This window comes from Mustelus asterias, chromosome 6, assembly GCF_964213995.1.
Source record: "Mustelus asterias chromosome 6, sMusAst1.hap1.1, whole genome shotgun sequence".
Lineage (NCBI taxonomy): Eukaryota > Metazoa > Chordata > Chondrichthyes > Carcharhiniformes > Triakidae > Mustelus > Mustelus asterias.
The window spans coordinates 116111035-116138738 of NC_135806.1; the positions used below are offsets into that span (position 1 = coordinate 116111035).

At 38.1% G+C, this 27704-nt stretch overlaps 1 protein-coding gene across 6 annotated transcripts in view; it reads right to left on the reverse strand.

Moving 5' to 3' along the window:
- The window catches only part of pik3r1 (phosphoinositide-3-kinase, regulatory subunit 1 (alpha)), a 76029-nt gene that overhangs the window by 5712 nt on the left and 42613 nt on the right, over positions 1–27704 (reverse strand). The window contains exons 1-11 of one of the 6 annotated variants that reach the window (XM_078215003.1): positions 26682–27141; positions 17688–17780; positions 16788–16862; positions 15453–15584; positions 13778–13979; positions 13566–13660; positions 3301–3403; positions 2113–2211; positions 1825–2005; positions 1408–1533; positions 1027–1169 (exon numbers count right to left, since the gene is read on the reverse strand). In XM_078215003.1, coding sequence (XP_078071129.1) covers positions 1027–1169; positions 1408–1533; positions 1825–2005; positions 2113–2211; positions 3301–3403; positions 13566–13660; positions 13778–13979; positions 15453–15584; positions 16788–16862; positions 17688–17780; positions 26682–26817 — 1385 coding nt within the window. In that variant the 5' untranslated portion in view covers positions 26818–27141. Of the gene's footprint in view, positions 1–1026; positions 1170–1407; positions 1534–1824; positions 2006–2112; positions 2212–3300; positions 3404–5799; positions 5921–8290; positions 8386–13565; positions 13661–13777; positions 13980–15452; positions 15585–16787; positions 16863–17687; positions 17781–26681; positions 27142–27704 lie in introns of those variants that run through there. The other 5 variants (XM_078215001.1, XM_078215004.1, XM_078215002.1 and 2 more) reach the window with 5 other exon arrangements.

Here is a 27704-nt window from a genome sequence, read left to right on the forward strand (position 1 = left end):
GTGATAGAAAGATAGTCAAGAGAAATGAGCAAAACTAGAGGGCAAAATCCTCCATCCAGAAAAATGTACCTATGGTTACTCAAGAACTAGGGAAGAGATTGCAGAGTTTCCCAGTAAAAAACAGAAGGTGGAGGAGAGGACTGGCATATAGATATATATTTTCTATCGTCAAAAAATTGTTGATGAACTAATCCAAGAAACTAATATAGACCAATTAGTTTAACGGTAGGATACCAGAATATTTGCTAAAAGATCAAATAACAAAAAATAGTCAATACAGATTTCTACAAGGGTCATGTTTAGCTAACCGTATTTAATTCTAAAAGAGTAGACAATGCTACGCAGTGGGTGCGACATACATCAGTTGTCAGAACCTGGTTAGACAACATTTGAAGCACTAAATGCAGTTCTGGCCTCCATGCTACAGAAAGATAATGAAGCATTGCAGAAGTGCAGAAAAAGATTTACAAAGGTGCTAATAGAATTTTGAGAATGCAACGATCAGACTGGGGCCTAGTGCTCTTCTCTGGAAAAGACGACTTAGGAAATAACGAAGAGGTTTCATAGGGTGAATTGTGGACAAGTCTAGAACAAAGGCATAAATAGAAGATAACTGCCAACGAATCAAAGGAAGAATGAGAAAGGAATTTACACAATGATGCAAATGTGTAATTCACTGCCACACGGAGTGGGTGAATCAGATCACTGATCTATTTAAGGAGAAGTTCAATGTATATGAGGGAGAAGGAAATGGAGGAATATGAGAGAGGATGGAAAGAAGTAGTGAACTGGAGAGGAGGCCTGTATGATCGAATTAGAAGAATGGGAGGAGGCGCAAATGAAACAAATGGCAGGATGGAAAGTTGGACCATATGGCCCATTTCTGTGCTGTTTCTTATGACAAGGACTACAGTTCAGAAGTACTTCATTGGCTGTAAAGCATATTGACACATCACTTATCAAAAACAGATTTTTAAAAATCCATTTACCAAACCAAATAAGACTAAGCTTCAACAAAATACAAACCTCTGGATCTCTTTTTCGTTTCCTTCTCGCCTGAATTTTTCAATATACTCCTTGCTGTACCTTTCCTGTGTTTGACACTGCTCCTCAAATATTTTGATTGTTTCATTAAATGCTTCAATAGCTGTCCTTTTCATTTGAATTTCCTAATTGAAAACAAAACAAATCAGCAAACATAAATATGATGATTTTTGGTAAAGTGAAAAATGTTTTATTTTATTGATGAAATGGATCCGATTTTAGTGAGAATAATACTGAATTCAACCAAGAAACACAACCATCCATTCAAATATTTCACAATGAGATGTCTCTCAGAATTTGCTTGAAGGAAAAAAGAGACTAAATTTTAATAGAAGCAACCAGTTTGGTGGCAAAGAAACTCACTTGAGATGTTCTTGTACATTCTTCATAAAGCCTGTCATACTCTCTACTCTTTTCCTGGTACTGAGTGTGATACTCGTGCAATTTCTTGCCCACTGCATCAATGTTGTCCTCTTTCACCACCTGATCCTGAAAAATAAAATGCAGGAAATGATGTGATACAAAATTATTGGCAACAGTTAAAAATCTGGTCGAGTCTAAAACCTTTCTGATCTCAAATAGCATTATGTCTAGCATTCAATATTATACATGTAGGTTTCCTTTATAACTTAAATATAGGCAACAAGTTGGTTACAATTTAAAAGAATACGATATCTTTTAAAGTATTGTGTTCAGGACTCACTTTTCAACAATACACAAAGCTAAAGACAAAATTGATTCTTCCATTAATTGGACCAGAAATGCCAGAACATAACATACCTGTTGAAACTTGGAGACCGGGTACAGCAATTTAACATCTAGTTTAGGATTGTACTGTGCCAGCGATTCATGACGATAGTGATTTATAAGTTCTACGACTGAATTGAAAGTCAACGGATCTGAAAAGCCATATTTGCCATCTCGATGAAAAATTTTGATTAATTTATTGTTGCCGCCTTTCCTGAAAACAATCACATTTTTAAGTTTTAGGTGACAAATATTAGCACAATATTTTTCAAGATTCTGCAAAAGGACGAATAGATCATAGCAAATGTTCAGAAAATTTACCTCAGGGTAAGAGTATAGTCGCCATGCATTTTTGTAGAAGCATCACGGACTAAAAAGGTACCATCAGCGGTGTCTCGCAATTTTTCATTGACCTCCTCTCTGGGGGTGTGGGGAGGAGAAAAGATAGGAAAGTAGTTCAATTAGACAACCATTCTGCACAGTTCTAAATTCTGCATGAAGTAGCACCCAGCAAGATCACCACCTTCTGGAGTTCTCTGCCCGAAGGCAGGTCCTTGGCCATTATTTGCCGCATTATGGCAAAATGCCATTTAAAAAAAAACTACAGATAGGGCACGGAGGCATGCTGAGTCTACCTCAGCTGGAACAGCCATTATACCCCGTGCTCTTACCATTAATCTGATCCACATGCTTGCCATCTAGCCAACTGAATCTAGCAAGATACTGGCTATGAATTTATCAAGCAGGGAAAATACATTTAACAACATTTACATAAATCCTTTTTTGGTGGCGGGTTGGGGTGGGGGAGCCAAAATGCAAAGTTGGTATTTTGGGAATTAAATGTCCCCCCACCCCCGCTATGGTAGGTACTTGCCCTTTCCTTGGGAACAAATTCTCAATCCAATCCATATTCCAAGGAAATTTCCATACATAACGGCAAACTACCAGCTTTGTATTACAAATATTACATGGAATTACAACACAGAAACAGGCCATTTGATCCACCCAACCCATGCTAACATTTATGCTCCACCTGAGCTTTAACCCATCTTTCCTCATTTAAATTGACCCTCTATTCTCTTCTCCCTTATCTGCATGCCTAGCTTCACTTTAAAATGCATCAACTATTTGCTTCAACCATCTCAAGTGGTACCGAGCTCCACAATTGTGCCACTTTTTTTTGGAAAGAATTTTCCTCTGAATTCCTTATGGATTTCTCAGTGACTATCGTATACTGATCTATCAGGTCATCCTTCTACTCTATTTTTCCAGGAGAAAAGAGAATCCAGCCCCATCAGTTCTTTCCGGATATGTATATCCAAAACACCACTCCAGTACTTTCTGGTTTGCTATTATCAGACTTTATGTTAAGTCATTTTCTGCCTTGCAATTCTGATAGTCAGGTTTGGAACAGATGCAAACCAGTTAACTTGATATAGTGAACTGTCATGCTTACTGTATTCTCTATATTCTTAAATCAGAATGGAACTATCAAAGTTACAGACTTACCTTGAAATGTCTCCCCAGTACCATTCAGCATCCTGCAGAGACATGTTACTGTTTATCCCGTTATTAGTTACAGGTGTGGGTTTTGGTGGTTTTGGAGGCAAAGCTGCAGAGATTAGAAAGAACACAATTTCAGAAAACATCCAACATTTTCATGTTTTCTCCTGTATAAGTCTGCTTTATAATGCTCCAATGACATCATGTGAAATATGTACTGGGAATTAAAAGTTTCATCATTCACCAGGGAGCCACAAAGAACACACATACCTTCAACTCACTGCACTCAAATATCTAATTGAACATGCAGTAGTTAAAAGATTTTAGTGCATTAGAGTTGGCTCTAATTAAAAATCAGGTTATGTTCAACTTCTTTATAACAAAATATGTTACATTAACAGTACAAAACTGCATATTTTAGCAGCAAGCTAGAAATCTGGTATTCTGGATTCAGTTAGCTAACCTAAAATACAGTATAAATGCAGTAGTGGAACATTCTTTCTATAAGCATTCAAGAAAATGCATCTTTTACACAATATGGAGAAATAATCCATCTGCAATGAGGTCAACCAATCCGCTCCCCCACACCCTCCCCTATCCTCAAGTCCTTCAGATCTGAAGAATGCTTTTGCTATCCAAAAACTCTGAACATTGAGAGCGGACCAAAATACTGCAACCCCTGACATTAATATATTTTTAAAATGTATGATGCTGTTAGTTGGTAATCAGCAATGCATACCCAATTGCAATCCAACCACCAAGCTAGCTTAATACTGAAATATCCTGGATAATTTTTTTTGAGAGACAAAGTGCGATAGTACCAATCTAAAGACATTTTCAAGTGATGCACAAACTGGGTCAAACGAGAAGCATCTAATTAAAAAGAAATAAGTATTGAAATACAGAGATACCTAGATTGAAGGGCTTTGCTCAAACAAAAAGCACACTTTAACATAACCACCTTAACTGGTATTGGAAGATCAGCAGGAAATAAGGTCAATGATAAAAATTGCTAATTAGGTATTCAATTCACTGCTTTAATTAAAAGCAATCAAACTATAATGCGTTTGACAGATATACAATGGATATATTAAAATCAGAAATTCTCAACATTTTTCAAATATTCTCATTTATCTTCAAAAATTGGCTTCATAATTTCAAATTTATGGATATAATTTCCAAAAAGCTACTTCAAAATATATTTAAGAACCATTTAAGCACTTTAGCTGTGGGGGTGAAAATGACAATGAAAGGGTTAAGGCACTGCACTGAAACCTTGCTCAAAAAGCTGTTTAAATGAGGCATACAGAAACAGACCCTACAGCCAATAAAAACAATACCGCAGGATTTTTTCAGCTTCAGTGGACATTAAGCCTTCAAAGATTAGTCATTAATATAGACACATTACTAAGCATAGCCCAGTTCTTTATAGGATTTTATCTGAAGCTTAAGTATGATCACTGGGACGTATTTCACACCAACCACAAAAAACTGGTCATTAAAAATGCACATTTAAAAAGTGAAGGTGATTTCAGCTAATTCTGCTGAATGTGCATCTACAAAAATCACCTGTAAGTTTGCATAAAACTATTTCCATTAATTTCAACAATTTTAGATGCAAGAATTTGTAATAAAGCTAAACATTTAACCAAGATTCTTTTTATATTTTGTATTAATCAAGTACAAGCAAAACTAAAAGCAGACAGCATAACTAAATATTCAAGTTTAAGATTTCAATGTAGCTCCAGAAATATACAGATATGCTTCCTTGTACTGCACAAGTAATTCAGGATTAAACAACTTTGCTCTTAAAATGGATTTTTCTGCAAACAAACTGCAATTTCATAGCACAAGAGAACAGCAGATGCATATATATTGTTTTAATAGCATCAATTGAATCCTCCACTTGTCTCAATAAAATATCTTTATGATGATTTATCAAATAAAAGTACAATTTTTCTGTGCAATCCTAGAGGTGTCATTAGAGTCAATACTAGGGACTAATAACCGTTGACTCATTATATAAATTCTTGAAAAATGCACAATGTTGTCAATTCAGTTTCAGGAAAATGCACTATGATGTACCTTCCTGAATACCAGCCGCTTACTACTAACCCCATAGCAAGATAAAAATATCAAATATTTATAGGAACATTTCACTACATAGATTAAGATTTTGGTTTGTTGCAGATTTCCTTCATTATCCAGCATTGTTTGACAAGGATAAAAAAAGAGACTAGTCCCATTTACTGTTAAATGGAGTTACAAGCAATGACTGAAGTACCCCCTACAGCTCTGAAGTTATCGTATCCAGTACAAAGGGTGGGGGTGGGGGAACATTCATCATCAACAATAACTGTGCTTTGTGTAGTCTGAAAATGTAAACATTTAACAACTCTAACCTTCAGTAATCACTTAAAAAAGAGACAGTTCCGCTATTGTCAGATTGCACACACAAATACCTACATTAAAACCAGTGCTGTTTTGGTTTTACTGTAGAATTACCTGGTGGATCCATTTCTATGTAAAACATCAAATCTGTGGCACAGTGAATTTCTGTTCTACGATAGTCTAATTCTAGTTCTTCCATATTCCAAACTGTGTTGCACATCAAGATTCAAACATTGCTGTTCAGGGTCAATCATAAGAAGAAATGCAGTCTTTTTATAATGGTGTCTTGGAATTCATTTTAAAACCTATGAAGGGCTGCACTATAACCTCTTACATCATACACTACAGCCAATCCAATCAAGATAATGTCACCAGACCACTCCTGCTCATTTCCTATATCCAGTGGCTTTCAGTATCAATTTATGTATCAGTTCCAAAATGTGGGAAAAAAATAAATTAAAACGAAAACAGATAACAGACTAAAATCCTGCAGAATAAGTTACTGATAATTTTCTATTTCATATCTAGTGCTTCCAGCTTGGTACATCCCACTTCTGGCAACCTGACAAAAGCTTAACTGCAGCACGTAGGCTCCTCAATGCATCTAGCACTACACACGGCTAGTCCATTACAAGTTTTAACATTTAGAAACATTCACACTATTTTAGGCCTATTTGAATCCTAGATGACATGTCTAACATGAACAAAATTACAGCACATTTAACCACATCCACACACTGTTTTAAAGAGAGTTGAAAATGAGAGTTGAAATATAAATTCCAGTTAAACAAATAAAGATTTAACCAATGTTTTTAAATACATATTCACAACATTTTAACGCTACCAATATCTCTTCAATACAGGTGAAACATATCTAAATACAGTGTGATGCCCAGTGGAAGAATAAAGCACACTTTTCCAACCAGTAGAAAGTTCTTTACAAAAGTGCTTGCATGTATGTAGAGCTATGCTCTTGGAATAACTAAATATTAACACTGAGTGGGTTGAAACATCCACTTTCTCCTAATATTAAAACAAGTTTACAAAATCATAGAAGGTCCAAACCAATGTCAAGTGTGAACAATAAGGTGCAGATTCCTCTATTCAACTCAACTCAGAAATTGGATCAGAGACTTTCACTTTACTACTATTTTATACCTCGTAGATTAACAGGCACTTTACAACAGCCCAATATGCTTAAGAAATTCCATGCAAAGCCCAAACAAAAGCCAACCACACAATTGCGACATGTCATTTAAACCAATTAAATGTTTTTCTCAAAGAATCTTTTACAGATTTTCAAATTTAAAAACATTTCTGTCACTAATCACCTGTCCATTCGCAACAGTAAACTGAAGAATACCCACATGATAGGGTATTCCTGCATCACAGATTGCAGTGGTTCAAGGTGGTGGGCATGGTGGCAGTGGTTAGCACTGGTGCCTCACAGCGCCAAGAACCCAGGTTCAATTCCTGGCTTGGGCCACGGAGGTGTCTGCATGGGTTTCCTCTGGGTTCTCCATTTTCCTCCCATTGTCCGAAAGACGTGCTGGTTAGGTGCATTGGCAATGTTAAATTCTCCCTCAGTGTACCCAAATAGGCACCGGAGAGTGGCGACTAGGGGATTTTCACAGTGACTTCATTGCAGAGTTAATGTAAGCCTACTTGTGACACTAATAAATAAACTTTAAAACTTTAAAAAGGTGGCAAACCACCAGTTTCAAGAGCAATTAGGAATGCCCTGCCAGTGATACCCACATCTCTTGAACGAATAAAAATAAAATTTGGAGGACAATTCCAATGGGAGGAAGAGGAGGCAATCTGCTGCTGTTTGTACAATACACAAAATTGAAAAAAGGTTTTTCCACTAAATATATAACTGAAGCAGTTGCTGCTTTTCTGCAAGCTTCATACAAACGCTACTGATTTAAAAAAGTATTTATTTAAGCATTTCAAGTTTGAAAAGCCTACGTTTAAATTGAACTGTAATAAACTAATTTGGAAAGGCACAGTGTGATAAAATACGATGGTACAAAATAAAATCTCCTTCCTTTTTAAATATGCAAGTGAAAAAAATATAGTTTTAAAACTAGAAAAAACTGAAGTTCCACAACCAGGGCAGCAATTTTTTTATGCCTTTCGGGCTTTAACAAAGGATCCCAAACCCTGGATTCTCTCACTTGTACAATCAGGTTAATACTCAACTCAAACCAGTCTAGCTTGCTGCGACAACATATGCTAAGCTAGCACAGACAGAACAAGTGACGGACAGGTGATTTTCCACTGCTCTGCATGATCTGGCCAAATGCCAGATATATTGGAAGGCTAGTCACCGAGGATGGGGTCCAGGGGACCAAAAAAAGAATCACATTTCATTGAAAAATCATACTGTAATTCTGGAGGAGAAACTAAAAATGAGATTTTTTTAAAAGTACACATTCGTAGGCAAGCTTACATTTTGTATTATGCATCATCAATATGGCTTTTCTGCTTCATTAGGCAGCGTGATCATATTCTTGAGCAGATACCTCACATTAGCTTGTGTAACTACGTAGCCCTGAACAGCTCGATAAAACAACTGTAAGCTGATTGCCTACTGCCTTACCCAAGTGGTTTCAAGGTACAGTTTAGTGCCGCAGAAGTACCATACTTTCAACGTTGAATACATGAGGGCCTGTATCTGAACATCGGGTTCTTGAGATTAGCAAGTCATGAAATGCATGCGACTAATAAATGAACTCTTTGAAACGAGTGTGCAGATACCTTTGCAGAGCACAAAGTTAATAATTAAAAATGAACCCAAGTTCTGTACTCGCAGCACAGTCAGTGGTCTGCATTTAACTAATGATAAAGATCTCTCTTTAAACATTAACCCAGGCAAGCTCAAATATTTGCTGAGTTAGGGATTTCTATCTAGTGGGGGTGGGAGAGTGGTGTGTGGAGAGAAGAGGCAGGGAAGACTAGATTGGAAATATGGCTAACACTCTGATAAAAAATCCAACTTGTATTTAATGGGGAATTTCTAATGCAGAAAATGTCGACGCCTGTTGGAGACACACTACATAATAATCTCTGTATTTGAACGTAACGTTATGGAGAGCAAACTACTTCAAGCTGCCAAATGCAGGAAGCAGCTAAGCTGGTTCAGCGAAAATAGAATCAAAGCCTTCCTTGAACTGCTTTCCTCCACTAGCAATCCAACTCAGAACCTGACTCCATCTACCCCCTCAGGTCAGACTACAGGTGCAGAACAAAGACGACTCTGCATTACATTAGACAGCTCATATTTCAGTCTCAGTGTATTTCAATAATAAAAATGCCCACGTGGCAGGCAACCCAAAATGCAGAGACTTGAAGAATACTTGCCAATCAAGAAATTAAACAAATCTAAGCACTTTAGCTTGCCAACCAGGAAGTTTTTTTTTTTATAAATTGTAGTTTTAGTACAAAACATACTTATCTATATTGAAGACAAAAAACCTGAGCATTTTACTCCCAACCAGCAACACAGTTTCAATTCCAGGGTCTCAGGAAAGTTTAGCAAGGACTCGGGGCGGCACCATAGCAGTGGTTAGCACTGCTGCTTCACAGCTCCAGGGACCTGGGTTCGATTCCCAGCTTGGGTCACTGTCTGTGTGGAGTTTGCACATTCTCCTCGTGTTTGCGTGGGTTTCCTCCGGGTGCTCCGGTTTCCTCCCACAGTCCAAAGATGTGCGGGTTAGGTTGATTGGCCGTGGTAAAATTGCCCCTTAGTGTCCTGAGATGCGTAGGTTAGAGGGATTAGCGGGTAAATGTATAGGGATATGGGGATAGGGTCTGGGTGGGATTGTGGTCAGTGCAGACTCGATGGGCCAGATGGCCTCTTTCTGCACTGTAGAGTTTCTTTGATTTCTATGACTCGATCTGCATGGAGAATTAAACTGAATCTCTCAGGCTGACTGACAATAATTAGAAAATAATTTTTATACAAATTAAAAATGGCTCCAAAAGATAAATCCATTTCCTCAGAATTCAAGTAGGTATTATGATGTACAAATCAAAACAATATAAATATAAATATATCTGGGGAAGGGGTTGAAGGAATATAATTAGAATCCAAAACAGTGAATGAAATAAACATCAGAGAGATGATCATGTTCAAAGGGCTCGGAACAAATTTCAGTTGTGCACGTTCTGAAATTATTCATTCACTATAAATGGCTTTAGGACATTTCAATGCGAAAATTTAAAAACTCTGCATCCCCACCTGCAAAAATGTAGGTTCCACCCAAGACAATTGAAATCTATCCACGTTTAAATTATTTTCTTTCTCTTGCAAGCTTCCTTATTGAGTGAAATTCTGTGGACCATCTTTAATAACTTGCCAAAATCATTCATCAGTTCAGACTTCATGGTGTGTGTCAGCAGGCTCTCCAGTCATACATGATAGCCTGATCATGCCCTTGCTCAGTGTCCAAATGTACATATACTCCCCACAGGAGTATCACTGTATAACAATCAATCAGGAACTCTGGCAAATCTTCCCTCCCCTAAACTGGAGCAGTTTACAGTCAGTTAACACAGATGGTAGTGGCTTGCATGGCTCAGACAGGAACTTGACCTCTGAGTTATATCAAAGTCCTGAAGACATTACATTTGTCCAAAACAAAAACTTAAGTGGCATATACATCTTACTACAACAAAAGTTCCTGATCATTCTCTACCATTAACGTTTGTTGAGAAATTTCATGTGTGAACACTATGCCCTTTAAAGTCAAATAGCTGTTCCTGGCCCCTGTCTGGGATCAGACATGAAAAAAATGGCTGGATGGGCAAGATTTCCAATAGGCTGCTCGTGGAATTGTAGCCAATAGAAATCAGTACCTTCACGAGTGACAAGAAAAATCCAAAGGACAAATAAACTACAGATACACATTACCTCAAAGTCAGCACATTTTTCTGCTTTAATATTCAGAGCCCTCTTCAGGATAAATATAAAACTTCACGTAAAATACAACAAGGTTCAAGCTTTTGTTTGTGCCCATAGATGTTGCCTGACCACATTTCCCATTTTCAATTCTGGTTTGCAGCATCCACAGTACTTATTTTTGCTCTAGGTGTGTCAAGAAGTTTAAAGCTAAAGCTACAGAACTACATCCTTAGTACTCCAAGTGCTTTACAGCCAATGGATTATTTCTGAAGTGCATTACAGCCAAGTTAAATACAACAGAATCATGCAACAATCAATAAATGAAATTTGAATACTAATGATCAAATATATTACCAATACTGAACACACTGTCTGGGGTAACAAGATTGATAGATGAAATTGCTTAGAGGACTATGTCTTATTGAGACCAACTATCTGATCTTCACAACAGGCTGACGAGAATCGGCACTGAAAATAGTTAGCCGCTTAAAAGACCATAAGGCCTTAAGACATAGGAGCAGAATTAGGCCACTCGGCCCATCGAGACTGCTCTGCCATTCAACAATGGCTGATATTTTCTCATCCTCCTGCCTTTTCCCCATTACCCCGATTCCCTTATTAATCAAGAACCTATCTATCTCTGTCTTAAAGACACTCAATGACCTGGCCTCCCAGCCTTCTGCGGCAAAGAGTTCCACAGATTCACCAACCGCTGGCTGAAGACATTCCTCCTCATCTCTGTTTTAAAGGGTCGTCCCTTTGGCCTGAGAAATCCATCTCTGCTTGGGAATCATTCTGACCAACCAACTTACTACTGGATTTAACAACTCTAGAGAATCTTCTTTTCTCTCCACTTAGCTAGGATTTCCCATGCAACACCCTTACTACACACCAATTCATGTGATGCCTGACGTAGGACTTCTTAATGCAGAAACAATGCCAATACTGGAAAAGAATACAGTACTGCTTCTCAACATACGAATTAAAATATCACCGCATTTACTGCCCATCTTTGGTCGTCTAGAGAAAGTTGTGATACAACTGACTGGCTTGCTAGGACATGGAGGGCCATTAAGAGTCAAATATGTTGCATGTGGGGCTGGAGTTACATATATGCCAGGTGAAGCAAGCAGGTTTCCACAACAATCCAACAGTTCACGGTCATCTTTACTGATGGCTACTTTATATTTCCAGGCCTTTTCCCTCAAACTGCCATGTGGGCATTTGGACTCCCCTTGAATTATTTTCCAGAACCTCTGATCACTAGTAACATTACCACTATCCTAGCATATCCTCTGAAAGCGTCTCAACGTAAAACCTCCATCCAAAATGTTAGCAGCATTAAATTCAATGTTTTGTTATACCATTTCTCAAACTAGATTTTATAGTGTAGTCTAAGAAGATGATATTGATAAATGAAATTTAACACTGCCATTACACCACCTTGCACATCAATGCAAGGCGATTTCAAGTATGCACAAATGCAAGTGACAGTAAAGACAAGTGTACTAAAACAAGAGTAGGCAATTCACATTGTTTGGACTTCGCACCAGGCAAAATTATAATTCCAGTCTAATAGGAAGCCACTTTTTAAACAGAGCCTGGGCAGTACAACAGCCATCCGAGGAATGTTCTTAATCTGGCATTTTCATGTCATCGTAAGTGTGGGGCTCCCACCTGTAGGAGGCAGCTTCCCACAACAGCACAGTCAAAGTAGGAACCCTAAAACAACTGTTTGCTCAAGGCTATCCAACCTTTGATTTTCAATTTAATTCCTTCAATAAAGATTAGGAATAATTAAAGATGCCATGCAGCCCACCATAGCACATCCATCCAGAACTACTTCAGCATGATCACACCTGTATTCAAATAAACTTGTAACACCCAAAATCATTTAGTAATAAATTTCCATGCACTGATTGATCTTGAAAATGCAGAGGAATAAGAACGCAGAGACACAAGAACGTAAGAAATAGAAGCAGCAGTATAGTGTTTGGCCTTTCAAGCCTGTTCCACCATTCGATAAGATCATGGCCATAAATCCACTTCCCTGCCTGCTCCACATAACCCTGGACTTGCTTATAGATCAGTTATGGGAGGTTATTTCTCAGCATATCTATAAGTCTGTGGCCCTGGCCACATTTGATCACAAGATGATCAAATTCATTGATGTCTTCCCACCCACCCCAGATCCAAGCAACTGCACTCTGGAGTAAATCTCATGACTCCATGAGTTTGAATGTGGATCAAGATGCAAAACTTTATTTTTCATCCAAAACTGAACAACTGGAGGTCAAAGGCTTCTGCCCTTCCATCCCTCCAAACAAGAGGGGCAGAAAAAAAATGGTAAAGCGCAGTTAAGGATTGCCCGTTAGAGACAAGTTGGAAAGGACTAAGCTACATGACTGAAATTAGAGTTCAGCAACCAATTCATCAAAAAAAAACCCTGACAAAAATCTCCCAACTGAAGTCATGAAATCATTTTTCCCTCATCTCTGCAGGTTAAAAATATTGATTACATTTATAATAAAATAGCATTGATATTTAGGGACTTTTGCATCTTCACGAATTAAAACAGACTTAGGAATGCAATACTCCATATTTTGTATGTATGCAGTTTTCTGAATTTTTAACTTTATTAGATAATCCCATAACTGAAGAACCAGCAGGGAAAAAAATGGCAGCGAGCAAATAAATTCTGCCAGACTTGCTACTTACAAGCTTGAATCTAAATGGGACAGCTAGGAAGAGACCTAATCTTAGGCAAGTCATACTGATCACGTTCACATTCAAGCCTTTATTCAAGGAAGCATTTGAAAAGTTACTTAAAAACCTGATCTGGCCTTTGGTGAAGAATTAAATGCATGAATATAAAGTAATTCTGCCTAGGGTCAGAAAACCACTCATTCCTACACAAGCTGCAAGTTATTTTTAACATTTAGCCAAGATACATAGCGAGATCTGATCTTACCTGGTGCTGGTGCTTGTGTAGTTTGTGTTTCTTGGCATTCACTGGTTATAAGTACTTCTATAATTTTAACGTGGTATTCAGGATTTGTATCTGAGCTAGATAATCAAGAGGTAAAAATTAATCCAAATTATAAAGTTAAACAATGCAAATAATGTAAATTTTCAGGTGCATGAGTGCGCAACTTTGGGAAGTCTTACTGGTTGCATACATACCTTGCTGCTTGTTGTCTGAAAAGCAAAGGACTGAAGATTTCTGCCAATGTTCTTGCACTCAGGTTGTTCTTCCCAGAGCTTTGGCAAAGTTTGCAGAAATGCTTGATCAAATAATGAAGTGTAAGCCAATACTGGTGAGGCACATTATGGGACCGGATAGCTCTCCTTAGCAACTGTGCACACTCCTCTGTATTGAGTACCTCTGCATTTGGAGAAATTAAAAATCATGGCTGTCAAAAACACAACCACCAACATTCAGCACTCCTGATCAAAATCCAGTGCAGCTCAACATGCTTTTTTAAAATAACATTTAGACTACTGACAGTTAGCAATCTGTGTCTGGTATAAGAAAACCCTTAAATAAAACTATCGTGGACAGCTAGTGGAAAACTGTACGCATTGTGATGTAGACCACAAATACTTAGCATGTGCTATACCATAGGTCTGCTGTTTCTTGTGATGCAGATGATTGGGCAATTTATAGATAAAGCAGATAAGAACAACCACCACATCCTCTGTCTGCACAATGCATTCATATAAAAGGTTAATACTTGTGCAGCTTAATAGCCCTGTAGACAGTGCAACAAGTCTTGTTAATCACACCCAAAATGTACAAACCACCACTTGCAGTATGTGGTTATGTCTCAGTACTTTGCGCGCCACATCAAGATCACGTCAGAGGTTTACACGGCTAACTGAGAATTGTTGTTTCTTAACCAATACAATTGTGACATCTGCACACAACCCACCATCATCGTAGAATATAACATTTATCCCAGTTTGCACGCTTAATGATTTTAACGCGAAGTTTTTTCAAATGAAGAACCGAGTTCAAAACAAAGCAAGAGTTACAGATTCTAACCACAATGTATGATGTCACTTGGACTATCTCAATACTTAAACTAAAACATTTAGACAGAGGATAAGCAAACATTCAAAGCAGATATGAAGCAAATTGTTTGAGATGATGGACCAAGCGGAGTGTGGTGATGTGCAAGAGAACAGGGAACACAAGAAAAGCTCTGAACTTTTCAAGAGGTCCAATCAATCCACCAGTAAATAAAACACTGGCACTTCTTTCACTGTCCTTTTACTTGAATGTTCTGGTGGGTTTTTTATATATATCAGCATTTGTTAGCGGAAACTACCTAATGTTTTATCTGGCTTGAAGTTTTGAGTCTTGTTTTGCAGAATCTGTACCAGGATCAAATAAAATGTCAACTATATGAAATAAAATTTTTAAAAAGTAAAAAAGATTTGAGAATAGCTACTAGAATTACATGAACATTCTAAGAACCTGGGGATGCAGTTGATCAAAAATATACAAACTTTTTCTTTTATAAACAATCTGACTAAGGTTGTCTACTTAAGCGAGCTCAGGAATAGTAAGTAGTCTCTCCTCTGAATCAGAAGGTCATGGGCTCAAGACTAGTTCCAGGACCCGAGTACATAATCTCAGACGACATGACAGTGAAACATTTATCTCAACTATAAAGTACAACAAGAATTTCATTGGTCATTTATTTTATTACTGTCTGTGGGACCTTGCCACATACAAATTGGCTTCTTTGGTTCCCTACATTACAACAAACTATACATCCAAAGTATTTAATCAGTTTTGTGATGTTATGAGGTGTGAAGGGTGCTATACAAATGAAAATTCTCTCTTCCTTACCTTGAGCTATATAAACCATATCACTGTAGATCGATGCTGGAATGACAGGATTCGGTAGTTCCTGGAGATATTGTCTTAACGCGTCAACCAGTGACTGCAGATCAAACTGCTCAATGTCCACTGAAGTTGCATCTAGTAAATTGAGAAATGCACCTGACTAGATATATTTTCAAAACAAACTGTTGTGAGCTTTACTGCATTCTGATCTTTACAAAGAAGGCACAGAGTTACAAGTATGCAGAAATCTGTTTACAAAAAGCAGCTGCATTGTTATGGGATAAACTTGCAGAAGAGCTTAGTGTCAAGACAGATTTTCAGTACAACTCAAAGATGCATATCTCAACAATAAAAAACACATCAGGGTTCCCCAATGGTTTGGCACCCAGGTTCAAATTCTCACCCATTGAGATTACCAATCTGAGCCAGAACAGTACTAATAAGGCTATTAATACTACCCTGCTTATAAGCTGGGAAGAGAAACAGCCGGAGATCCCATTTCCCTAGGAAGCGCACTTCTGTAGTCTTTAAATGAAGAAAGAATCAAACAAAATTGTGAAAGTATTATTAGCAGACTGGTTTACCAATGTCTACATTATAGATTGGTCATTCCAACTCAAAGCCAGAAAGCATCTGTGATACTACAGCCAACATGAGTGTCTCCTGAAAAGGGGAGAAAAATTGGCAGTTGAAAAACGAGCTGCATTTAAATTTCTTCCATCAAGCTTTGAATATGGATGGAATTTCTAAAAAACAAAATCAACGACCTTTGCCTTGTAGTGGAATGTACAAATGCACACCATACAGTGCAAATGTACAGTTCATTCATAAGTAACAAACTCATTTACAAAGTACTGGGCAGAACTAAAATAGGGTGCAAAAAAAGATTAGGGCAGAATAGGTAGCAACAATTTTAATCACATTTTCTAGTGGGTACATTAGCTGTGAAAAAGATCAGGTGATTCTTTAGTTGTCTATGCCAATTTGTGTAATATCACAATATGCAGCATTAAGAAGCCCCCTAGTGGTGATGTAGCATTCATACAAAGCATTTCTCTGAAAACAAATCCAATGCTACCTATCTCAAACATTTGCATTTCAGAAACTATACACTGAGGCTGTGCAAAAGCCAGGAATTTACAACCTGAAAACTAACAACAAACCCCTTCCTCCATTCTCAAAAAAATATTGTAATGAGGGGAGATGTATAAACATGGAAAGGGAGTAATAGTTCATTAAAGTGGCAATACACTTAAAACCACAAGTAGAAAATAACTCCTCCATGTATACATTGTACCAAGCGACTTGGAAAAGTATCCGAATGCGGTGTATATTTACCATAATCCAACAGCTGTTTTAATTCAGCACCACCACATGAACCAGACGTTCGGTATAAATTGGCACACTCTATACCTGTAAAATAGAAATTAAAAATCTTTCATTAGGTGAACTACAAGTTCCAAATCATACAAGAACAAAGTTAGCAACTATGAAGATGCAGTCTAGACAAACTGATCAGGTACAATATTTACTGAACTTGGAAAATGTCAAATACCTCCCTTTTGGAGCATTACTAGGTAAATGCAGTTAAGTTCAAGGTACAGTAACCGCTACACTTTTTAGTTCTTTCACAAGACATGATATGCTGATAATATAATGAAGATTAACTTGCAAAAGAAACAGCATTATAAAATGGGTAGTTAAAATATGGGCAGCTTTGAAACTGCACAGGTTTAATTCTAAGTTTCTGCAGTTTAATTAGAAAACCTTTTTAACATGTGCTAGCTTGCTTGATAAAAGGTGGTAGAGACAGAATCTCGATTGTTTTTCATGTTGCCAACAACTCTTGCATTGAAAATTCTAATCCCGACATACAAATATTTGAAACTAGAATAAGAGAACCAATAGAACCACACCAGAAACATTTGCCATTTGAGACATTAATCTCCACATCGGTCGCATAACGGATAATTATTTACGGTTTGCATTTCAGAGTACCTATTTGACCAAATTATTTTAGTACAAATTCACATTTACTGGTCTCCAGGCCTGAATTACAATCAATACTTGCAGCCAAACAAAATTCACACTCTTAAAAAGCTATAGTTAGAAGATAAGCAATTTTATCGATGTTTAGGATTGCTTTGACAATCTTTTTAAAACAAATTCTCATTTGAACACATATCAGAACTAAAAGTACCATTTGGAAACATTATAAATTCAGATGATTCACCTTACCTGTTTTTTCAATCGCTTCTACCAACTTCACTAGGACTGTTGGTGCAATGTCTGGGGGTGAGAATTGCTCTGTTAAATCTGGTAGAACAGAAGCTGCAGAGGTAAAAAAATAACATGAATGAGTTAATGTTCTAACAATCTAAAAATAAATGCACGACTGTTTAAATTTTAAATCCTAAATAAATGTTCTTATTGACTCTGTCAATATTGCAGATATATCCCCTCTACAATTCTGGCACTCACATACAGATTGTACTCACAAGCTACCTTTATCACGAGAAACTTTCTGGCTTAATGTTTGACTTAGTTTTAAAAGATATTGGACTTGAAGTAATTTATTACCATATATATCAAAGACCTTCAAAGGCTATTCTGATTTGTTGAGCTGCTCACTCCTCCGAACTTCTACTTTAAATAACCCCCAGCTTGTAATTTAACAAGGGTTTAAAAAATGTCGCTTGGCATCTGTTTTCTTTGAGCTTAAAATATTATTGCAAAGCTAATAGATGTACGAATGTAGTTCCCGAAAACTGTCTGCTGCCCAGGTACAACACCATAGATTACCAAGTGAGAGCAGTTAGATACTGATTTTCAGACCTAATCCACCTTTCAAATACAAAAGGAATTTCAAATACATAACTTGGATAGGGTCTGAAAATAGAGTGTGGGAGGGAGAACTGAAATTGAGTGGGCGGGGGGAAGAGGGAGGGAAGGAGGACTAAAAACCCACTCAAAAGTTTTACTTGATTTCTCCTTTGCATTTCAATCCAAGCAATTTTCTAAATTTGCCATGACTGTTAAACTGTGTTGCTCTATTGTCACCAAGTGAGGGTGCTGCTGCCATAGTCCTGCTCTCAAAGCAGGCAATGCTGTAGCACAGCATAAAGCAAAACAGATACTTTGCAAGTCCTCCGATTTCTATTTTAACTGACATTTTGAAGTGTTAAAAGGAAGACAAATTTCAGATAATTATGTTCTGGAGGTAACAGAATTCATAGCTATAGATCTGCATATAGAAAAAATACAGGACAAGAAGTTGTGTAGTCCATGTAGCAGATCCCAAAATCCGTAGTTGCTCAATTCTTCACATGACTACGCAATGCTCCTTTAACTTTTTTCACCCATTCCCAGGCAGTTTATTCCACATGTTCACCACCTTCAGTGTAAAGTTATTAAATAAAAACCATGCACAGTTTCCTAGGTTTCCCTGACTCTACAGCCTGTGGGGCTGTCAAAACACATTGAGTTTCAACTTTAGCTCCTAAAATTTCATAAATACATAATACAATTTAGTAGGCTATAATTTTGGTACTGCGTTTGAGTCTTTAACTCTTCAAAGTAAATTATCCCAAGAAAACCTCTTCATTACTGTACCAACTCTAAGTCTTACAACACGGACTGAAAGCATAAAAGCAAATTACTGCGGATGCTGGAATCTGAAACCAAGAGAAAGTGCTGGAAAATCTCAGCAGGTCTGGCAGCATCCGTAAGGAGAGAAAAAGAGCTGACGTTGAGTCCAGATGACCCTTTGTCAAAACTGAAACTTTGATGTCTTGCTCTACATATACTTATATACATAGTCCTAAGCAAATAAATTTTTCCTCCAAAAAGCGAAAGAATGTGATGGTGTCATGCCCCATACTTATTAGGATCTCACTTTGGTTAACACCCGAATGCAGCAGATAATACAAAGTTTACAAGCAATAACTTTCAAAAATACAAGCATTTTTAAAGTTAAACTGGAAATGCCAGTGGGAAACAAGAAATTACAAAGACCACTATCAAAAAAAGGAAATTCTCCACCATTTCAGTTATTTCCACCTAATCTTCAAAATAGCAGGGCAAGGGGTGAAAGGTGGGGAAAGCACTGTGGATGTTACGATTTTTCAATAAATTTCCTTTCCAGTTCTGGGAAGTGCAAGCTTTCCTGCTTTCGAAGTCCTTCAAATTCAAAAAGAACAAATCATTCTGAGAAAATATTGCCTAGATGGAGTGCCATCCATTTTGAACTTTATTCGATCTCTTGAATGCAACAATCCGTTTGATTTTAACAGTTAAACATGGACACTATTTAGTTCCAAACTGTTTGATTAAAAGGTTACGTCCATCCTCTCCACCTACTCAAGTTCATTAACCATTTTCTGTATTTAAAGAACACATTTTCTTTTCGAACCTGACACCATGACACAGGGTATTTAAAGCAAAACTGCAGAATGATGAAAATGTGGTTTCACTTCAGGTCAACATTGCAGTTGTCTCCTCCTTTGGCTTAGTGACGAATGTCAATTATATTCCAGTGAATCAGCTTGGGATATTTTAATACTTGAAAAACATTAAATAAACACAAGTTGTTGCTGACGACAATTGATTAACAGGAAATTGAGGATAAATAGGCATCATATGTGAGAAACTGCTTACGTTTGAAATGGCAGAACAAAAATAATTTCTACAATCCGAACATTTAGATAACTTCATTGCAGTGCTAATGTAAACCTACTTCTGACACTAATAAATAAAAGTAAACTTGAAAGCAATAGAAACTAAGAGAAAGAAGCATTAGCAAGAAATGAAGACACAAACTCTTTATTCTCTGCTTTGAATAGTGGTGTTGAGCTTCTATATTAAAGCATGTTCAAGGTGTGGTGAGCCACCTGCTTAAACTGCTGCAGCCCATGGGATGCAGGTACACTCAATGATGTTAGAAAGGAGTTCCAGGATTTTGAGAGTGAATGGCATTATGCTTCCAAGTCAGAATGATGTGTGGCTTGGAGGACAACTTCCAGGTAGTGGTACTCCCATACATGTGCTGCCCTTGTCCTTCTAGGTGGTAGAAGTCGCAGGATTGGACGGTACGGTCAAAGGAGTCCTGGTGAGTTGCTGCAGCGCATCTTGTACACACTGCTACCACTGTGTGTCAGTGATGGAGGAAGTGAATTGTAAAAGGTGGAGATGGGCCGTCCTGTCTTGAGTGGTGTTGGAGCTGCACTCATCCAGACAACTGGAGCGTGTTCCACTGCACTCCTGACTTGTGCCTTGTACTGAGAGTCAGATGGTGAGTTGCCACTTAATTTTCAGCCAAAGTATTTATATGGTTATCCCAGTTCAGTTTTTGGTCAGTAGTAATCCTCAGGATGTTGATGGAGGGAGAATCAGCAATGAATGTTACCATTGAATGTTGAGGGGTCACGGTTAGGTTCTCTCTTGTTGGAAATGGTCATTTCAACGAACTTATGTGGCACAAATGTTACTCACCACTTATCAGCCCAAGCCTGAATATTGTCCAGGTCTTGTTGCACATGGAGGCAGAGTGCTTCAGTATCTAACTAATCTCGATTGGTGCTGGATATTGTTCAGTGAACAACCCCAGTTCTGACATTAATGGTACAGGGAAGGTCATTGGTGAAGCAGCTGGAGATGTCTGGGCCTAGGACACTACTGAGGAACTCCTGTAGAGCTGTCTCAGGATTGAAATGGTTGACCTCTAATAACCACTGTCATTCCTTTGCGCCAGGTATGATTCCAACCAGTGGAGACCCCCACCACTACAGTCCCATTGACTCCAGTTTTGCAAGGCCCCTAAATGCCATCTCAGTCAAATGCTGCCTTGATGTTAAGAGCGGTCATTCTCACTTCACTGAGTCCAGCTCTTTTGTCCATGTTTGGACCAAGGCTGTAACGAAGATAGGAATTGAGAGACCCTGACACAATCCAAACCGAGTGAGCAGGTTGTTGCTGATTAAATACCATTTGATAGCACTGTCGATGACCCATTCTATCACTTTGCTGATGATCAAGAGTAAACCTATGGGGTAGTAATTGGCCACATTATACTTGTCCTGCTTGTGCGCACTCAGGACATATCCAGCCAAATTTTCATGTTGCCAGGTAAGTGTCAATATTATAGCTGTACTGGAACAGCTTGGTTAAGGGATGGCTAGTACTGGAGAACAGGTTTTCAGTACCATTGGGGTGGCACAGTAGCTAGCACTGCTGCTTCACAGCACCAGGGACCCGGGTTCGATTCCTGGCTTAGGTCACTGTGTGTGTGGAGTCTGCACAGGTTTCCTCCGGGTGCTCTGGTTTCCTCCCACATTCTGAAAGACGTGCTGGTTAAGTGCATTGACCTGAACAGGCACTGAACTATGGCAATTAGGGGAATTTCACAGTAACTTCATTGCAATGTTAATGTAAGCCTTACTTGTGACTAATAAATAAACTTTAAATTGTGTCAGGACCCATGGCCTTTGCAGTATCCTGTGCTTTCAGCTATTGCTTGATATTAAGTAGAGTGAACTGAATTGACCAAAGACAGGCATCGGAGATGCTAGGAACCTCAGAAAGCCATGAATGGATCATCCACTGAGCAGTTCTGGCTGATAGCAAATGCCTCATTCGTTTCTTTGGCACTGATGTGTTGGGGCCTTTTCCTTTAGTTTGGTGTTTAATTGGCCACCGTCATTCACAACTGGATATGGCAGAAGCACAAAGCTTAGGTCTGATCCATTGGCTGTGGGATCACTTAGCTCTGTCTATTGCATGTTGCTTCTGATGCTTGGCAGACGAGAAGTCTTGCGCTAGCACTTCACCAGGTTGATGGTTTTAGATATGCCTGGTGTTGCTCCTGGCATGCTGTCCTTCACTCTTTATTGAGCCAGGATTGATTCTCCAACTTGATGGTAATGGTGGAGAGAGGAGAGCAGGAGTTATGTTTGGCCATAAAGTTACAGATTGTGATCGAGTACAATTCTCCTGCTGTAGATAAGCCACAGTGCCTCATGGATGCCCAATTTTGAGCTTCTAGCTCTGTTTGAAATCTATCCCATTTAGCATGCTAGTAGTGCCACACAACATAATGGAGAGTGTTCTCAATGTGAAGATGGAATTTATCTTCACAAGGACTGTGTGGTGGTCACTTTTACCGATACTGCCATGTTTAGATGTGCCTGAGATTGGTGAGGATATAGTCAAGTAGGTTTTTCCCATTTCTTTGTTCCCTCACCACCTGCTGAAGACCCAGTCTAGCAGTCATGCTCTTTAGGACTTGGCCAGTTTCGTCAGTCATCACAAAGGCAGCCTTGGAGATGGACATTGGAGGCCCCCAATAGATATTGTGCGTGCCCTTGTCACCCTCAATGCTTCCTCCAAGTGGTATGTGACACACTAGTATGGAATCAAGAACTGCAGGGAAGCAGGTGGTGGTAATCAGCAGGTTTCTTTGCCCATGTTTGAGCTGATGCCCAGAATTCAGAGTGAACGTTGGGGATTTCCATGGCAACCCCCTATGCAGAGTTATGCGTCATTGAAACAATCTTTTGGAAATGTAGCTGAACTTCAATCCCCCTCTCGCTGTTTACATACATAATTTATGCCAATTCAGAGAAATTAGGAAACTTTTATATAAAACTACTACTTCACAAACAGACAACGGACAATAATACAAAATTTTTGTTTGCTTATGCTTGGCAACCAATTTAAAATCAATGGTACAATACTATCATGTTGTAGAAATGGTTCTATACATTAATATTCATCCGAGCACACAGAGGCAGACTGCTTGTAGCAGGTGCTGCTTCTAATCAATTTAACTACAACAATACCAGGATATCCCAGTTAATCCGACTGGTGCAGTGTGCAATACTTCCTTTCGAACATTCACGTTTATTTTTATAAAAAGTACAACTTTGAAACAAACTTCAATTACAATGTGTTTAACCCCTTGCTTCAAATATGGAAAACTAAAATAGTTCTATTGTATTGCAATTGTAATATATTGTATTTGTATTGTAATTTGCATCCACTCGCACAAAACTAAGCAAGCTTATAAAAAACAATTAATATAAACTACAGTCAAGTTCTGAGAATGTCCTGCTAAAGTTTACAGGATTACAAAATGCAATAATATTGATTGAACTGATGGAGATTTGATGCAGTAAGTGATTCCATCATGGTGATTACTGCTCAAACCTACTTCTCAATACACAGAATTCCAAATAAAAATACTTCTATGAAGGTAGTAACGTGCACTATAAAAGATAGTGTGCACCGGACTGATTGCAAGTTCCTTGGGATTTTCTTTCTACATCTCATCATGTTGAATTCCAACAACCGATATAAACCTAGTGCTTTTAAGTAACAGATGCTTCATCAGAACATTGTACAACATGGTATGATACTGAGTTACATAATATTCCAGTGTTTAAACTGATCAAGCTTTGCTCTCCCACACCTAATAGACCAAACACCTTATTTTGTGTACTTCCTTGTCCTGTTTTCAAGTTATATATGCATCTACATAATAGTAAAATATTTTCAGTGCACAATTCCTACAAGTGTTACATTTTGATTTATTGTCACATGTATTAGTATACAGTGAAAAGTATTGTTTCTTGCTCACTATACAGACAAGGCATACCGTTCATAGAGAAGGAAAGGAGAGAGTGCAGAATGTAGTGTTACAGTCATAGCTAGGGTGTAGAAAAAGATCAACTTAGTGCGAGATAGGTCCATCCAAAAGTCTGATGGCAGCAGAGAAGAAATTATTCTTGAGTCTTTGCCACCATTCCCATTTGTTGTGTCAATCATATTTAACCCCAAACAGGCTTTCCCTGCTCTGGTTACACAGCTGGTGCACTGCAGTCAGTCTCAAGCAGATTGAAATTAAGACAGCAATTCTCCAAGCTAACTTTACTTCATGTCTCCTCTTCCAGGTGTGGCCCTTCCTGCTCCCTGCCCCAAAACCATTCACAGAATTGTTACAGCGTAGGAGGCTATTTAGCCTACTAAGTCAGTACCGGCTCTCCAAGCAAGCGCCATTTCCAACCCAACAACATAAAAGCCATTTTCTCGGATACGAGTGTGAACAAGCCTCAAGTATTTAAACATTTTCTTCATAGTTAAAGCACAAGGTGCTCAAACAACTCAAAAACTGCCCCAACTTGTTTACTTATGGCGATTAGGTTCCTGAAAGGGCTTGCCCACCACTGCATTGAACGAACATATACAAATCAATGCCTTTGCTATAATCTGCTCAAATAGAAGGGTTCAAGTCCATTCCACAATTTGAGTATATATTCTCTGGACATTTCAGTGAAGTACTAAGGAAGTGACCTTTGGGTAAAACATTAAACCTGCCTGTCCAGGTGGATGTAAAAGATCTCATGGTTTCCTATCCAGGAAGGGCAACATATCATATCCAACACTTATCTCGAATGCACCAGTCTGGCATTTCTATATTCCCACACCAGCCATCATAATTGCTTAAATAATTTAGATGCCGTGAACTAATGCTTGCTAGAAACTCTTGCTAATGTTGGCAGAATGTCTTTCACTTTCTGATCGTGATAGCCATTAGAGCTAAAGGATCTGTGCATCCCATCACTGTTCCAGACCCTAACCAACATTCTTAAATTCACTTCCCTCCAATACCACAGCTTTGAATAGATCCAAATGTCAAATAAAACTAGCGTGGGATGCTTATACAACTTATTAATTCATCACAGTCTGTGCATACAGCAGCTCATTTACTACTTGACTGTGACAGTATAAACCACCTGGCCCTAAACTAATTATTTCAGGCTATCATCTACTTTGGTAGAGAAAATGTTTCCATTTATTTAATCGTTTAACTATTTCACATTTCAACTTTTTTAATGAATGTTTAGGTTCTAACCTGATAACATGAACTCAATTACTAAAGGGTTTTTCTCACCCAGTCATGGCTATCAACAAACCTCAAACACTGGCAGGGATAAATCATGTCAATAAGTTCCCTCTTTCACCCAGTGATACTGAGCATACAGGACAAATGTGATAGCATTTAAATTTGATCGTATCCAATTATTTATCCCCAAAAGGTTGCAGCGAACTGATGAAAAGTTCTACTAATTTCACAAATTCTCCTCATGGTCTCATTCCATCTCAATAAACCTTTCCCATTTACAACCTCAGTCCTGATTCAGGCAAATCTTTTCTCTCTGCTCCATGCTCATTAGCTACCTTTTGGTCTTACAGTCTCAATCATAGAAGCACAGAATCCCTACAGTGCAGAAGGCAGCCATTCAGCCCATCAAGCCTGCACTGACAATAATTCCACCTAGGTTCTATCCATAACCCCATGTATTTACCCTGCTAATCCCCCTGACATTAAAGGGCAATTTAGCATGCCAATCAACCTAACACACACATCTTTGGAGTATGGGAGGAAACCGGAACACCTGGAAGACACAGGGAGAACGTGCAAACCCCCACAGTCTTGCAACTTAAAATGCATGCACATGGAACACACATGAAAAGGGTGAAAGAGATGAAGAAAGCCACTGTATAGGTAGAGACCCAGGTAAAGAGCAAAAAGCACACAAGAATTGCCCATATAACCTTTGTCCATTAGCACTACCACTGTAAATCAACCAGTACTTTAAATACAAAAAAGCTGCAAAACCTTTCAGCAGTGCTTCTCAAACTAAATAATTGTGGGATGTTGCAGCTTGAAAAAGCATTTCCCACCTTTGTAAACTGCCCCGTCAACATTTACAAGGAATAAAAATTGCAACTGGTCACGGTGACTTTTCATTCAGATGATTAATAAATTAGTAATAGAATCAGAAGAATCACATTCACAGCTTTGATGACCAGCAGACCATTACAAGGAAGTCATTCACAACAACTATTTTCAGCTAAGTATGACTTCAAAAAATATTAGCCCCCAAACTTTTCCCCAATTCCACAGAGATCTTTTCAGTTACCAGCTTCAGAATACAAGCAGAAAATTATTTAGCCAAAAACAAGGCTTGCATGCTACATTAAACTATTCTGGCAACTTCAAACTCTGAGCCTTGTTGGGAAAATACACAAGTATTCTGTTGCAATATTATCTCCACTTTCATGATTTTGATAAATAATCAAAACCACTTGTCAGCATAACTCAGACAAATATTTATAAATTATGAACAATTTAAACAGTCAAATCCAGATAACTGTATACCATATCTTGCTTACAATGAAGAGGTTGCTTTCGTGAATATAGCAATGAAGCACAAGAATATTGCGAAACAAGCTTGTCCTTCAGGATCTGCGTAACTTTGTAGATTCCTTTACTGCTGTTTTCAATCAACTTCTCACTTAAAGTCATCATCTTTGTTGAATTCAGACAGAACTGACTGGCTGCAGGATGTCAAAACACTTGCACTTATTTTGCAAAGAAATTGGTAGTCCTACTAAACGTAGTGCACATATTTATAAAACCATTCAACTGTCTGTACTCTTGATCAGAAAGTTTGCTATGGATTTGATGTCAGTTAGGTCAGTGCTAGACTTCTGATGACACATCACTACGGTCAGATTCCATATGTTCTATTTTTTACTAGGCTGAGCAACAACCAATCATACAAATCCATCCCAAGAAAACCTTTCTATCTACAGTTCCTGGCAACAATCTTTAACCCAAGCAGAAACAGGCAATACTGCCTTGCGTGACACCACTCTCAGATAGAGTAATTAGTTTCCAAATCATCTAGAGTTTCAAAGGGCATTCTCAGAAGGCAGCTTTTGGTAATTCTTTTCTTGCAATATATTTAGTAAACTAAAACACGAATCCACAATATTACACTAATTCTGAGCTGGCTGAATAAAATCGTACGATGTTTAATTTATGAATTTGGATTTTGACTACAATTGATATACCTCAGCTTGTACTTACTGAGCTCCTGTATGCAAGATGCAACATTATTCTATCAACTATATTTCAATATAGTTCTTCTAATTATTCAAAATATTCTTGCCAAATAATCAATTTAAGCATTTTCTAGAAAGGCAAGTTTCCAGCATTGTTTTGAAATACTGAGGTATAGGAAGCTTTAAGGGATTCCTGTAGCTCAAAACAAAAAGCTAATTATTGTCATGGTGCTAGAAGACATGGAGAAATAAAATAGTAATTGATCTTGGTTACTTAGGTCAGATACAAGTCAAATAAGTTAGAGTTTTCTGAATAAATTCTGCAACTGTGTGGCAAGTCCAGAAGAG